Consider the following 16596-nt stretch of genomic DNA (forward strand, 5'->3'; position numbering starts at 1 on the left):
CATCCTCCTTTCTTCCTCTGCCTCCCCAGTCCTGTGATTAAAGGCGTGTGCCTGGCTAAATTCTACTAATTTAAAAAATAGTTAATCTGTATCATATCATCCTTTTCTTTTGATTTCAACTGAAGATTATAAATACATACTGACTTACCCATTTTTTTAACTTCTTCAGCAAAGTACGGGTCATTCAAATCAACATCAGCGGGAAGTTCATCTTCACTGGCTTCTTCAGCAAGAGCCTTAAAAGTGAATGCCAAACACATTCTTTCATTGTTATTATTATTATTTTTGGTTTTCCAAGGTAGGGTCTCACTCAAGCTCAGGCTGACCTGGAATTCACTATGTAGTCTCAGGGTGGTCTCGAACTCATGGCGATCCTCCTACCTCTGCCTCCCAAGTGCTGGGGTTAAAGGCGTGCGCCACCACGCCTGGCTACATTCTTTCATTATTATGAGGACTATAATACATGTATAAGGAGAAAAATTATATGTATTGATTGTAAGCAAAGTAGTTGAATCTAAAATTGAAAGTTAAAAACTAGTTAACTTGGGCTGGAGAGATGGCTTAGCGGTTAAGCGCTTGCCTGTGAAGCCTAAGGACCCCGGTTCGAGGCTCGGTTCCCCAGGTCCCACGTTAGCCAGATGCACAAGGGGGCACACGCGTCTGGAGTTCGTTTGCAGAGGCTGGAAGCCCTGGCGCGCCCATTCTCTCTCTCTCCCCCTCTATCTGTCTTTCTCTCTGTGTCTGTGGTTCTCAAATAAATAAATAAAAAATTAAAATTGAAAAAAAAAATTAAAAAAACTAGTTAACTTATAAAGTATCTTTCCAATTCAGCTTTGTTTATTCATATAGGAAATATAACCAGAACAACCAGGAAATAATTACATATGGATTTTGGAGAAAATGAAATTATCACATATGTGCTTTTTGTCTTTAAAAATTTTTTAATGTATTGAAGGAAATGAGACAGACATTTGCATAAGCAATAATAATTCAAGGTAAAAGTGTTAGCAGACTTTTAAGACAGTATGGATATTCACAGAAGGCTATTTTTACATGGATGATCAGTAAAAAGGAGTGGCCTGATCTGTTTTCAAATTTATCTATATCTATCTATTTATTTAATTCATTATCTGAGGGAGCAAGAATGGGCTTGCCACTGCAAACGAATTCCAGACACATGTGCCAATTAGAATCTGGGTACTGGGGAACTGAACCCAGACCAGTAGCTTTGAGGCAAGTGCTTTTAACTGCTAAGTCATCTCCCCAGTCCAAGAGTAGCCTGACTGTTGATACAACTGAAACATGGCAGGGATTAGCAACAGTTTATGAAGTGTATGCATTTATAGGTCATCTCAAAACAATCTATTTTCTGGATAATGGAATAAAATGACTTTTATTATGAGAACTTAAAACACAATTTTTCTTCTTCTTCTTTTTCTTGGTTTTTCAAGGTAGGGTCCCACTCTAGCCCAGGCTGATCTCAAACTTACAGTAATACTATCTCTACCTCCCCAGTGCTGGTATTATAGGTGTACACCACCACACCCAGCTGGCTAAAATTTTTCTAATAGAATGGGAACAGATTTTCTACTAGGTTAGTACATTTAAATAAACAAAATCAAGCCTATGAAATATAATTATCTGAACTGAGATCAGACTAATGAGATTGAGTTTAGGAGTCTAAGAAAGAATTTAGAATATATTAATGCTAAACATAATCAGTAAGCAAAAAGGTGCAGTAAATCCTGAAGCTGCTAAGAAAACAGGGACAGAAGGAAGTTTAGCTTGAACCTGCAGCGTTGGAAGGGATTAGACACAGTTACCATCTGGTATTCACCAGAGTCTAGAACACAAGAAAACACTTAGTATATATATTCTGAATGGGGCTGATAAAGCATGTCCAGATTTTTCAGTAATGAGAAAACATGAAAGTACAAGGCAGGCTCAACACTTTTGTCAAATCAGCTGGTTAAAGTTTCAAAGAGGCTACTTTAGACTACTTTATTGACCCCTCATGACTCACTTGAGAGATCACCCCATACAATGAGCACTTAATCACTTGTATTGTTATTTTATTTCAAAGATACACACACATTCTTTCTCAATGGGCTTTAGTAATTTTTATTATTTATTTATTTTTGTTTATTATTATTATTATTATTAATTTTTGAGGCATGGTGTCACCATAGCCCAGGCTGACCTGGAACTGGCTCTAGCTCAGACCAGCCTCAAACTCAGGGCAATTCATCTAGCTTACCTTCCCAAGTATTAAGATTACAGGCATAAGCCACAATGTCTGGCTTTTATTTTCAAGGAAAGAGAAAGAGAGAGAGAAGCAGAGAGAGAATAGGTGTGCTAGATCCCTCAGGCATTGTAAATGAATTCCAGATGCATGTGCCACTGTGCATCTGGCTTTATATGGATACTGTTAAACTTGGGTCCTTAGGCATTGCAGGCAAATAAATGCCTTAATCGCTGAGCCATCTCTCCAACTCTTAAAATTTATTTGGGGTGAAGGACTTAGTACATCTGGCTTTATGTGGGTACTGGAAAATTGAACCCAGGCTGTCAAGGCTTTGGAAGCAAGCACTGCTGCACCATCTCTCCAGCCCTAATAGGAGTTAAGTCACATTGTACACAGACACGGTACCATGACAGAGAAAACAGAATTGATCAAGGGGTTGAGTGACAATACCACACTGCAAGAGCTATAGAAGGCTGAAAGGTGAAAAATGCAGTTTGGAAAAATAGAAATGTAGAGCATACTTTCCTTATTCTTAGCTCTAAACCAGGAATTTAAATCAACCCCTGCAATGCTCAGGGAACCTTACAAAAGAGAGGGCAGAAAGAATGTAAGAGCAGGAATACAAGGAAAGGTGCAGTGGAACGTTGTCTTTTGGATACAACGTGGCCGTTACCCTCATGAATTCATGGAAGCTATAGTTTACTATGCAAGACTGAGCCTATGACTATTTCATTAAGGATGGGGAAAGGGCTCAAGATCCCATAGTTCCTAGAGTAGCTAAAGGCAGGTAATAGTTGCTGGGGGAAGGAATCATATGTTTTTGTGGGGCTATATCCACTGATAATTTGCCATGCTCCATTCAAGAACCTCCCACCCATGCTCAAGTAAACAACCCCGATTTAATTCAGTAAGTAAAAAATAAAACAGAAAGTTGAAAAGCAACAACAAATCAAGAAATAAAATTAGATGTAGATAAATTGGACAGCAGAAAGCGTTTAGAGGCTGGGGGGGGGGAGATAAGAGAAAGCAACTTGGGGAGGGATAAGATCAAACTACATTATGTACACGTATCAAAGTGTCAAAACTAAAAGCTTCTGTATTGCTGGAATTGGTGACCCACCTCTGTAATCCCAGTATTTGGGAGACTGAGGGAGGATCACTGTTTGAGGACAGGATGGGTTACAAAGTAAGACACTTACAAAACAAGCAAGTAAGCAAACTTTGTATACAGAAAGTTTTAAACTTTAAGTTAAAAAAACCCAAAAAACAAAAACCTATGTATCTTTCTTCTTCAAAGGCATAGATAGAATAGTCGCTGGGTGTGGTGGTTCATGCCTATAATCCCAGCACTCAATGCTGAAGTAGAAAGATCACTGTGATTTTGAGCAACTGGGGCTACAGTACAGTGAACACAGTGAGATCCCACCTCAAAAAAGAGAATGGGAACCAGTGCATGGTGGACAAATGCTCTACCGCTAAACTAACAAACTACATTCCGGGCCTTATCTTTATTTTCTATTTTGAGAAAGGTCTCATTAAGTTGCCTAGGCTGGCTTTGAGTATCACCTTTCTGAGCAGCTAGAATTATAGACCAACAGGCCAGATTACATCTAGATTCTGATTAACAATGTATTTGATTTAAGCAGCATGTACATGGACAATACTAGAGTACATTGGGTAAAGTAGCACTGGCTTCTTACCAAGTATTGTACATGATCATGTGGCCTGGAAGAAAACACTTAACTTACTGGACTCTCACTTTTTCTTTTCTGAAACTTAGTATTACCAAGACCTACTCCAGTAGTTAGTTGTGTGGTTACATTTTGAGATAATGGATGTGGAGCACCAGAACACAGCTGGTACTGAATAATATTTGGTTAATTATCACTGATACCTTCTGTTTCTTTTTCAGTCTCTTTTTCTCCTTCTTCTTCTCTAAAAATTGTTCCCAAGGGGTCAGTCTATCCTTTCCTTCCAACTTGTTTTTGACCATCTCTTCTGTACTTTCTTTAAGACCTAGAAGAAAAAACCCAAATAGTTTAGGGTAAAATGTTATATCTTTGATCAGTGGAAAGTTTACAAAAACAAAACAGAACCAATGTAATTTATATAATTGGGCAATATGCAATAGGAAATGTGTAGTACCCCAAGATCACAAAATAACATGGTATCAAATTTCCATGTTATCCCTGGATATAATCCCTGATATCCCTGGAAGAAAGCATTCTTAAGAGTCTCTATTCAAGTACTTTCTAGAGCCACAGTATTAAGATCAAAAGAACCACCAAGTTCACATTCTACTTTATAGCACTTATAGCACTTTTAATGCTGTTGTATGCATGTATGAATGCATGCATGTGTGTGCATGCATATATATATATATACACACACACACACATATATATCATATATATGTATATATACCTACAGATAACAAGTATATATGCATACAAATAACAGTTTACATATATACATGCATGCATTCATGTACGGACAAACATACATACACATACATATATACATGTTCATATATACCCACATTGGTATATTGCATAGTTGTTATTGGGAACTTTAATATATGAACATACTGCAAATTGGTCATGTTTATTTATCCTTTTGTTCCCTTCCCTATCCCCATTCTATCAAAGACCCTCCTCAGTGGGGCTATCAATAGTCACCGTAGGGTCATGAATACATCAGTTCCTGTAAGGAAGACAATGCCTCATAGTACGCCTTTTCATCATGTGGCTCTCATGTTCCCTGAGTCTTGGGAGGGCAAATTAGAAGACCCCTTTAGTGTTGAGTGTACTGTACGTAGCCTCTTACTTTCTGCTTTCATGAGTTTTAAGTGTCCCCAGTGTGTACCACCATCTTTGTGGAGAAGGGTCTCTGGCTAGTAGTGATAGCAGTACTCATATTTAATCTGCCACTTCCTGTCATGTTTCCTGCACACTGGCAGGTGTGATAGAGATAACTCCTATAGTTCTAGGCCCTTGGCTTTCTCTTTTGTCATTTTGATGGGTCTTAGCTTTCTGCTATTTGTTTTTATGAAGCAGAGTGTTATTCTAGCCCAGGTTGATCTGGAACTCACTCTAGCCCAGACTGGCCTCAAACTCATGGAAACCCTCCTACCTCATTCTACTGAGGGCTGGGATTAAAGTATGGATCACCACACCAATCTATTTTTATATTTTATCTCTAAAAATCCTCTTAAAATAGTTTTTCATTTATTACCATTATTTTTATTAGCTTGCTTTTTGGACATAAGATCTCTCTTGGTAGTCCAGGTTGACTTGGAACTCATAGAACAGCCTGACCTTGAACTTGATATCCTCCTCCTGTGGGAGTATAGTGTATGCTATCAGACCTAGCCATTCATTTTCATTAAAAATGGGTTTTGGGGGCTGGAGAAATGGCTTAGCAATTAAGGTGCTTGCCTGTGAAGCCCAAGGACCTAGATTCTCCAGGTCCCATGAAAGCCATGGTGGCACAAGTGTCTAGAGTTTGTTTGCAGTGGCTAGAGGCCCTGGCACGCCCATTGTCACTCCTATTCTCTTTTATTCTCCCTCTCTCTGTCTCTAATAAATAAACAAAAATAAATCTTTAAAAATGGATTTTTGGGCTAGAGAGATGGCTCAGTGGTTATGGCACTTGCCTTCAATGTCTAATGCAATGCCTAATGACCCAGGTTTGATTCACCCCAGTACCCTAATAAAGTCAGATGCACAAAGTGATGTATGTATCTAGAGTTCTTTTGCAGTGGCTAGAAGCTCTGGTGCACCCATTCTCTCTGCTTGCAAATAAATACATTAAAAATATTTTTTGAAAATGGAGTTGTATCATATAAAAACCTGAAGCTCCACCCCCATAAGCAACCATATCCTTTAAAATTCTACCAAAAATACATATATACATACATACACACAAACATACATCCGTCACCATCCCAAGTGACAATAGTTATACCTTCTTTACTTTGGAGTAGATGAGGACCCTGGTCAGTCTTAAAGTTCACCTTTTACTCACTCCAGTAAACTTTGGCTCTCAAGGTTTCTTACTATACACAAAATGAGCCTGGGACACCACTCACTCTCTCACATGAATCTGTTTTCTGCCCACTTCCTCTTGTTTTCATTTTCTCTCTGCTTGCAAATAAATAAAAATATGAAGTTCCTTGTATACTCAAATTTATGTAGGTTTTTTTAGGGTAGCACTATAGCCAAGCTGACCTGGAACTCACTCTGTTATCCCAGGCTGGCCTCAAACTCATAGTAATCCTTCTATCTCTGCCTCCCGAGTAATGGGATTAAAGGTGTGCACCACTATGTGCAGATTAATTTTTTTTTTCATATTGCAAAAGGATCTTATTAGATGCCAAATCAAAAATACAACTTTCAAGGCTGGAGAGATGGCATAACAGTTAAGGCTCTTATCTGCAAAGCCTAAGGACCCAGGTTCAATTCCCCAGAACCCATGTAAGACAGATGCATAAGTTGGTGCATGTGTCTGGAGTCATTTGCAGTGGCTAGAGGCCCTGGCACACCCATTCTCTCTCAAACATAAATAAAAAATTAAAAAAAAAACCATACAACTTTCAAGTATAAAATACTTATGAGAAAAATAATCTACTTTGCTTAACAGTTTCAGGAGAAATATGACTGACACAAAGCTACTTTGAGATCTTTATCATGGAGAAAAAAAAATTCTGCTAAAACAAGTTGGTTTCACATAACAAAATAGAAGAATTTACATATAATGCCTGTAAGTCAGCAATCCAACTTTAAATGCACACTATCATTAGATATTTAATAATTTTATGACAATGTATACTTTCTTCATATATTTAGATATATTTTATTATTCCAAAATACTAAATTAAATATGCAGAAGTATTTTTCTCACCCCCTCATTTTCTGATTAATTTTAATCTTTGAAATTTACTTCCTGGCTTACTACCATGGTATAGAAGGAGTTTTGGTATCTTTTTTAGATGCCTAGAGTACTTTTTTGCTGTCACAACCATTTTTAGAGCTGTGGACACTTGAAAATTTGAGGAAATTTATACTCGTTCCCAGGAAGTATGTACTGGAAAAACATGCATGCAGTGTTCTGAGGGTTTTATGGACACTGAGTGACCATCTCTAAAGATTCAAGGATCTTGGGCAAAGAAAGCTAACTGTACTTAGAGGTCTAGACAATGTCTCAAAAAAACTTACCAGCATTAATATTTGTAGGCTATATATGAGAGCTTATCAATTTCTTAACTCTACTGACTTTTTTTTTTAAAGACAAGGTCATGCTATGTAGTCCAGACTGGCCTTAACCTCATGATTCTCTTAAAGTGCTAGAGTTATAGGTGTGTCCCACCATGCCTCATCACAATGACATTTTTGCTTAAAGTCTGAGGCTTTTATTAACTCAAACACAATTATTTATTTGTCTTCTGGTTTGTTGACATAGTAAGTCAGATAACACTTGCCACAGTAATGTCTGTCAAAGTGTCTGACCATAAAAACCCCAGCCAGAAATCACCCCTAGTTGAAACTATTGTACCAGACAATGATTAGGGGTCATTTATGTAGCTGTTTACATTATTTATGTAAAGTACCATTTAAATTTATTTTTATTTACAAGAGAGATGGGGGAAAGAGAGGGAGAGGAACAGAAAGAATGAATGGACATGTCAGAGCCTCCTCCCACTAGAAACAACCTTTAGATGCATGTGCCACTTTGTGTGGCTACTGGGCTTGCAGGATTTGTAAGCAAGCAACTTTAACCTTGGAGCCATATCCCCGGCCCTAAAGTGTCACTTTATTTAGTACTTGATTATAAAGTGTCTTTCTGCTTTATAAGTTTCACCTGCATCTATTCCTTTTCTGTAGTTCACAAACACCCTGAAGTCACCTTCTTTTGCAGTTCATAATATTTCACATAGTCTCAAACACATAGCAAGTACTTAATAAACACATAATTGATCTGTCTTGAAGAAAGGATTGTTATTTCCAGCCAAGTGTTTGATCTTCCAATCAAAAATTCCAATAGAAAATTAATCAAAACTTTAAATGGCCTTTATCTTTGGTTCATGTGGTTAAAAAAACTCCAGTTCTAAAATAATTCATGAAATATTTATTCTCAGGAAATACTATTTTTCTGGAACTTTGTTTATAACAATAAAGAAATAGTATCTTTAGTTAAATACAGTCTGTAATTGTTGTCTGGCTCTCACTTAGTACACTAAAATAGTAGAATGACAAACACGTTGCAACGAATTAACACACCACCATGATAAACTTAAAAATGTTTTGTTCTCATTGTCACCTTGAGGTCACTTAAATCTCTTGCCACAAATCACAGTTGTTTATGTTCTAAGTTCTTAAAAATATGCCCATCCCAGAGTCTCTTGGCAAAAGCACAAGAACATTCTTCAGGGTCAGTTTTAGTCTCATTTGAGAAAAGTCACCATGTGACTGAAAAACAACTTTGCTGTAAGTTTTTAGCTTTGAAAAAATTTGTTTTAAAAAAGTTCAGGCATATATCCATACACTGACAAATTAAGGATAACATCAATAATCCTACAATTAAGGGGCAAAATCCTGTTCCACGCCAACTATGGCTGCACATGACTCAATATGAAAACACTAATTCAAGTACAATCCATTCTGAATGATTTTGGCAGCTTCCATGTATATAAAAACACTTATAAATATCCTTACAAAATCCACTAAATGAGTATACATTCCTCCTGATCTTACATGAAATATTTGAAAAGTCTTCAAAGGAAAGGACACGAATAACTTAAAACTCAAGTAGGTATTATAATAAGCTTTGTTTAGAAAAACAAAATACATGTTTTACGACTTTTGATATAGGCTGAAAGTGACATTTTTAATTTAAATTTGGACTTTAGATTCATTGAGAATATTTATGAACACTTAAGGCTTAATATTTTTAAAAAATGTTCTATGTTATAAAGCAGACTTCATATACTCAACTCCAAAAGCTTTTAAAATGTAACTAACTACCATCAGTACTCTAAACTTGAAATTCAATGGTGGGTATAAGGCTTTATAGAGGAAAACCACCAGTCATGTCCTGAGGAACAATGCCAACAAAGTAGCCCTTCAAAGTGGCCTATTATCCATAAAAGTGTGGGGACCAGGAAGGATACATTTACTCATCTAACAAGGGCCAAAGGGATACTTGGTCCAGAATGATAGCTAGTGAAGGGCCTGACACACAGTACAGATTCTATAAATGTCTACAAAATAAGAGCAAATAAATGGAAAATAAGTCAAACTTGTATCAATTTATACACTGGGAGCTACAATGCATAAAATTTTAAATTAAAATAAATACAAGTTTTAGAAACAATAGTAAACAGCAAAAATTTAGAGCCAGCAAATGTCCTCTGGTTGCACTTAATCATACTGTCAGAAATAGCCTGGCTAAAATATGGATAATGGGTAGGTAAGATGTTCAGATTAGGAACTCTTTCTTATATAACTACTGTGTATCTCCCAAAACATTCAACATTTCTCCAGAGACAATATCCCTGAAACACTTAGTGAATAAATAAATATTAACACCTTTTTTTCAAAAAAAATTATTTGCGAGAGAAAAGAGAGAAAACAGGCACACCAGGGCCACTTCCTGCTGCAGACAAACTCCAGTTACATGTACCACTTTGTGCATCTGGCTTTATTTGGGTTCTGGGAAATTGAATCCAGGTTGACAGGCTTTGCAAGCCATCTCCCCAGTCCCTAAATGTTATAATACTTTTTGCTGCTGAGAACCTAAAAACTATTTCATTGAATAGAAATTATATTTGTCTAGAACTAACATTACTCAACTTCTTCTAAATCTCCCTTTACTTTCCCTTGAAATGAAGGCTTCCACTTGCAAGAATATTTGGCTTGCATGCATCAAAGTGTCCCTGCTTTGTAGAATCAAGTGTTTTGAAAAGCTGGAGTTCATTAGGAAGCTATTGTTTTTCTGTTTTTGCCTGTAGTTTACTTTGATGTTTCCCTTGCTTTCATGCAGTTTGCAATCAATCACAAGGTATATAACACCAAGCTGTTCTAGTACTAACAGGTTAACTTCTGGCCCTTCAGCTAATTTATGTATGGTAACAATGACAGACAAATTACTTGTTCTATTGTTATTTTGCACATACTTATTGATAAGGTAGAAATGAATGAAAATTTTTACATGAATGGCTAAGATATAACAAAATTCTAAGCACAGTCTCAACAAGGACTCTGAAACAATATTAAGCTATTTCAGAGCAGGGAATTTTCCTTGGGGAAGCACACTAATCTACTATGCTCTAGTATGAATCTGGGTTGGTATGGGCTGCTAGCCAAGGAGGTGGGAAATGAGGTTTGGAGTCTGATCATAGTGGGAGGTCCTACCAGAGACCCCAACATAAAGCCAGAATCCTTGAGGGAATACATGCCTGTTTGGGCTATGGATACAGAGAGAGCAAGGGAAATAAAAATACATTTCCCCCTCAGAGAATTTATAACCACAAGCCCACAAATCCATGGACTTGTGGCTGAAATTCACACTACTTGTGTGGCCCCAAATATTCCAGTCCAAAAGTTCAGTTTCAATAGGTCTTGGATTAGAAATGCCCTAGGCCTCTGGCAAATGCTCTTTAAAAGAAGCACTTTTGACCCAGGCCCCTGAGAATTCCTGTTATTAAAAAAAAAAAAAAAAAGTTCCAAAATAACAAGACGACAATCAAAAGCCCATCTGAATGAAAGTAAGTAGAAATAAAAACCATGCTGGTTGCGGTGATGTACATCTTTAATCCTAGCACTAACCTCTGGCCACATCTGATGAAGCCCTTCAGCTAGTTTATGTATGGTAAAGACGACTGACAAACTAGAAGGATCACTTTGAGTTCAAGGTCACCCTGAGACTACATACAAAATTTCAGGTCAACCAGAGCTAGAGTGAGACCCTACCTCAAAACACCAAAAACTAAAAATAAACATATAAAAACTATGGGGCTGGAGAGATGGCTCATAGTTAAAGGCATTTATTTGCACAGCCTGTCAGCTCAGGTTTGATTCCCCAATACCCACATAAAGCCTGATATACAAAGTGGCACATACATCTGGAGTTTGCTTGTGTAGGCAAGAGACCTTGGCATGTCCATTTTTCTCTCTCTTTCTTTGCCTGCAAGTCAATGATGATTATTAATAATAATAATAATAATAATAATCATAAATTAAAAAAATATTCCCTTTCAGAAGTAGGAAGATTGCCATGAGTTTAAGGCCAGCCTGAGACTACATAGTGAATTCCAGATCCACCTGGGCTAGAGCAAGACCCTACCTAAACTCCCCCTCCCCCCCCCAAAAAAATCTTCCTTCCCCGAGGTAGAGGTTGAGAAGGGGCCTATCTTGGGGCATTCACAATAGTCATGGCTGTCTAGCTCCAGGAAAATAGCACCAGAAACAATGTCCTACTTTTTTTTTTTTTTTTAATTTTCGAGGTAGGGTCTCACTCTAGCCCAGGCTGACCTCAACTCACTATGCAGTCTCAGCATGGCCTCAAACTTTCGGCAATCCTCCTACCTCTGCCTCCCCAGTGCAGGGATTAAAGGTGTGTACCACCACACCCAGGAATTTCCTATTCTTTTTCTCTTTTAATCTCTATTCATTTTCGCCATGCTCATAATCTTAGCAGGAGGCTAAAATAGGACGTTTGCCTTGAGTTCAAGGCTAGTCTGAGGCTCCAGAGTGGGCTCCAGGTCAAACTACAGTAGAACCCTACCTCAAAACAAAACAAACAAAAAGTTCCTTATCATGAGGTTCCCTTTTAGTATCCCATGTTAACTCAGCAGTTAAAGGTGTTGCTTGCTGGCAAACCCTAATGGTCTTGGTTGGATTCCTCAGCAGTCCCATAAAACCAGATATACACAGCAATCTGGAGTTTGTTTGCAATGGTAGCAGGCCCAGGCACACCCACACTCACTCTCTTTGTCTAGAACCTTCTCTCTCTCAAATACTAAATAAAAATATTTAATATTTTTCTCTATGTGTCACACAATGAAATTAGACTTCTACTTCATATAAAAGAATCAATTTCAGATGGATCAAGGACTTGAAATCATCTTAAATCTTCTAGAAGAAAATAAAGAGGAACATTGTTCTTATCTGTATAAAAATGTTACTTAATTGAAATGCATATTTAATCTCATTTTAAGTTAGGAATGTTCATTATTTGTGCAGAGAGGGACTACCAACAGCCAGCACTACACCAAAAAGCACAAGCATCCAGAGCTTTAAACTGCTCTCTACATACCATAGGGCTGGACTCCAAGATCTGTCCCCAGTGACATACTCCCAGTATGCGGATACCTGCTAGGAGCTCAATTTTAATAAAACACCTGAGTCTATGGGGCCATACATTCAAACTATCACACATTCCAACAGAAACATGCTTAAAAGATAACTGCGAGTTATTTCACCATGCAGGAAACAACATGGTTCAATCTCAATCACAAAAGCAATGTAAATCAATCATGACATCAAAATAAAAGAGAGACTGATTTAGATGGGGAGGAGATATGATGGAGAATGGAATTTCAAAGGGGAAGGTGGGGGGAGGGAGGGTATTACTATGGGATATTTTTTATAATCATGGAAAATGTTAATAAAAATTGAGAAAAAAAAAAAGTGAAGGAGCCAGGTGTGGTGGCGCATGCCTTTAATCCCAGTACTCAGGAGGCAGAGGTAGGAGGATCACTGTGAATTCAAGGCCACCCTGACAATACAGAGTGAATTCCAGGTCAACCTGGGCTAGAGTGAGACTGTATCTTGAAAAACCAAAAAAAGAAAATGAAGGAGAAAAATGCAAGTGAGGATGTAGGGAAAAGGAACAACTACTGGCAGGAATGTAAACTATTTTATAATAATCTCAGGTGATAATATAGGAAAAATTTGGTTTGGTTAAGTCCTACACAGGCAGATGTCCTAACTCATGCAACCCACTTAGGGAAGCATAAGCCTTCAGAATACATGCTTCAATCTGCTATATGGCTCACTGTTCCAAATACCAAAGGAATGTCATCCAAGTGAAATAAATGGGGCTTATCTTTAGCCACACATAAGATCAGATTGCCAATTTAATGCCACATAATTTCATAGACAAACTTTCCATGTTTGAATAAGTTGACTGAATTAAGATACTTTTTTAAGTATTTTTTAAAGAAATTATTTATGACAGTGAGACAAAGGGAGACGGAATAGGTCCCCGGGGCCTCTAGCCACTGCAAACAAACTCCAGATGTGTATGCCACCTTGTGCGCATGTGTGAATTTCTGCATGTGTCACCTTGTGCATCTGGCTTACACAGGATCTGGGGAGGTGAACATGGGTCCTTAGTCTTCATAGGCCTTAACCACTAAACAATCTCTCCAGCCCAAGTTATATTTTTTTGATGCTCATTTGAGAGATTCTGCCTACTCTCAAAAGATTAGAGAAGGAAAGTATTTGTACACTCCTTTTCCCCAAATGATAGCTTCCAAATAATGATAGGTGCAGAATAACACAGGGATCTTCTCACAGGTTACTAGCAAATAAAGCATGCCACTTTGTACATGAAAGCTTAAAAATTATCACTGCATATAGTCAGTGAAGAACTGAATCTAATGATCTAACAAAAAAAAGATACTGAATGGCCAGCAAATCTCCCAGTTTTGAACCAAGCTAAAGATCTATAAAAAGTATATTCTACCTTTTATGTGGCCTCAAAATCTGAATGTGATGTAGAAATTAGATTTGGTGTTATATACTATTATTAGCACTTCTGAGCTTTGACAAATTAAAAATGCTATAGTCAACACCACAAATTAATACATTCCTTCAAAAATACAAATACTTGATAAGAAATGAGCTATTCTACTCTTAGGAATTTATTTTTAAGAAAAGTCAATAAAAGTTTATATTATCCACAGTAGAAAAACATTATAAAGAATTTAAACCAAAACACTTAGAATGTTTATAATTTATCAATCAAGAACACAGTGGAATGTGAAACATACTGTATGATTATAAAGATTAGAAAAATATAAGTGAGGCGAAAAAGCAAAATGTAACAGAATCAATTATATATACTTGTAGGAGATAATATTTAAAACTGAGTATTTAAGTAGCAAACTTGTGGGTACTATAACCCTTCAGTTTTGTTTTTTTTTTTTTGTTTTTTTTGTTTTGAAGTAGACTCTCACTCTAGCCCAGGCTGACCTGGAATTCACTATGGAGTCTCAGGGTGGCCTTGAACTCATAGTGATCCTCTTACCACTGCCTCCCAAAGTGCTGGGATTAAAGGCATACACCACCATGCCCGGCTACTTTTCAATTTTTCAAATTAAGGATAGCATTAACAAAACTGTTGAAAGCAGTAAGCCTGAGTGAATTCTGTCAAAATAACATACTGGACATGTGTGAAGAAAATTGACAGTTTGCTAGCCAGGCAGTTAGTACAGACATAGAATGATGATGCAAAATAAGCACAAACAGAATAGGCAAAAGTCCTGCTTTAAACACCAAAGAATTTATAACTTCAAACAAATTAGAATAGCTGTGGGGAGAAAATATATGCAGCCCATTCTCTGTTCTTAAGCTGACTTTGAGCAGATTACACAGTTCTAAGACAAAGTCAAAGAAAAGCACTATGGTCTGGAAATAGTGGATGCACATGCAAATAGTACATCTGGTGTGAAACATGTGCAGAAAAGGAAGGACTGCATTAAAAGAATCAATTTAAGCTGGCAGTGGTGGCTCATGCCTGGAATCCCAGCATTCAGGAGGCTGAGGTAGGAGGAATGGTTTGAGTTCCAAGTGAGCCTGGGTTATAGAGTGAGTTATTTGAAAGGTAAACAACAAAAACAAACCCAATTAACTTGAAAGTTAATAAAGAATGGGGATTTTCAGTACTTTCTGAAGTTTCTAGTGTAAAATATAGCCTTTGTTTTTGCTTTAAATCTTTATTAAAAGCTTTCCGTAACACTTTTGTATGAATTAAATCTTATTAACATAGAAAATCATCTATCAGTAATACAGGAAACAGTGAGAAATTTACTAGTAATTCTATAAACATCCGAAAAAATGTTCTATATCCTTAGCCATCAGGGAAATGCAAATTAAAAGTACTTTGATGCCTAGTGTGGTGGTGCATGCCTTCAATCCCAGCACTTGGGAGGCAGAGGTAGGAGGATCACTGAGAGACTACATAGTGAATTCCAGGTCATCCTGTAGTAGAGTGAAACCCTACCTCAAAACAACAACAACCAAACTACTTTGAGATTCCATCTCACTCCTGTCAGAATGCTATACCACTCCTATGCATATATCCTAAAGACTTGTCTCACTACCTTAGAGATACTTGTTCAACCATGATTGCTGTTCTATTCACAATAGCTAGGAAATGGAACCAGACCAGATGTCCCTCAACTGATGAGTGGATAATGAAGATGTGGCCCATTTATGCAATAAAGAAAATGAAATAAAGAAAGAAATAAAGAAAGAAAGAAAAATGAAATTACGAAGTTTGCAGGGAAATAGATGGACCTGAAAAGGATTATACTTATTGAGGTTCCCAGGCCCAGAAAGCCAAGCACCACATGTTTTCTCTCATATGTGGATCCTAGCTACAAATGTTTGAACTTGTATGAGAGTTGGAATAAAACTCAGTAGCAGAGGCCAGTAAGCTATAAAGGAGATATAAGTGAGGGAGGAGAGGGGAGGATTTAAGAGGATGGTATTGTATATATGTAAATAGAAGAACAGATTACTGGGGATGGAAAGGCCTAAGTGAGGTCATGGGAAGAGACTGAGTAAAAGAAGGGTGGGGGAGGATTAATCAAAATCTAAGAGATAGATGCAGATCCTAAGGAGAGAGCTGCCCCAACATACCTCAAAAGGAGCCCGACTGAAACTAAAGACAACTGGCGAAACAAGCAAGGGTGATGTTTTCCTGATGAACCGGATACCAGCACAAAGGGGAAGGAGACCAACGCAGAGAAAAATCAACTTCTACCAAATCAGAGAGCCAGAGCCTCAGAGGCCCCCAACACCTCAGCACTGAAGCAGACCAAAAATGAACCCAACATGGCTCAGGGAAATTTTGTGGAAGAGGGGGCGGAAAGAATGTCAGAGTCACATGTTGGGTCATGATATGCAGAGACATTTATCGTACCAATAACTGTGGGCTAACTCCACAATGCACGACCCATTTACATCAACAAGGAGGGTCCAATGGGAGGGGGTGGAACATGGATGAGCCTAAACAATGGTACCAAACTGCCTGTATTTGCTGAAAAGAAAACTAATAAATTA

General features: G+C 37.5%; 1 protein-coding gene across 2 annotated transcripts in view; it reads right to left on the reverse strand.

Moving 5' to 3' along the window:
- The window catches only part of Esf1 (ESF1 nucleolar pre-rRNA processing protein homolog), a 91179-nt gene that overhangs the window by 15565 nt on the left and 59018 nt on the right, over positions 1–16596 (reverse strand). For both annotated transcript variants that reach the window (XM_045156249.1, XM_045156250.1), the window contains exons 10-11: positions 4140–4261; positions 149–236 (exon numbers count right to left, since the gene is read on the reverse strand). In XM_045156249.1, coding sequence (XP_045012184.1) covers positions 149–236; positions 4140–4261 — 210 coding nt within the window. The remainder of the gene's footprint in view (positions 1–148; positions 237–4139; positions 4262–16596) is intronic.

Source organism: Jaculus jaculus, chromosome 8 (genome assembly GCF_020740685.1).
Source record: "Jaculus jaculus isolate mJacJac1 chromosome 8, mJacJac1.mat.Y.cur, whole genome shotgun sequence".
In the NCBI taxonomy this organism is placed as follows: Eukaryota; Metazoa; Chordata; class Mammalia; order Rodentia; family Dipodidae; genus Jaculus; species Jaculus jaculus.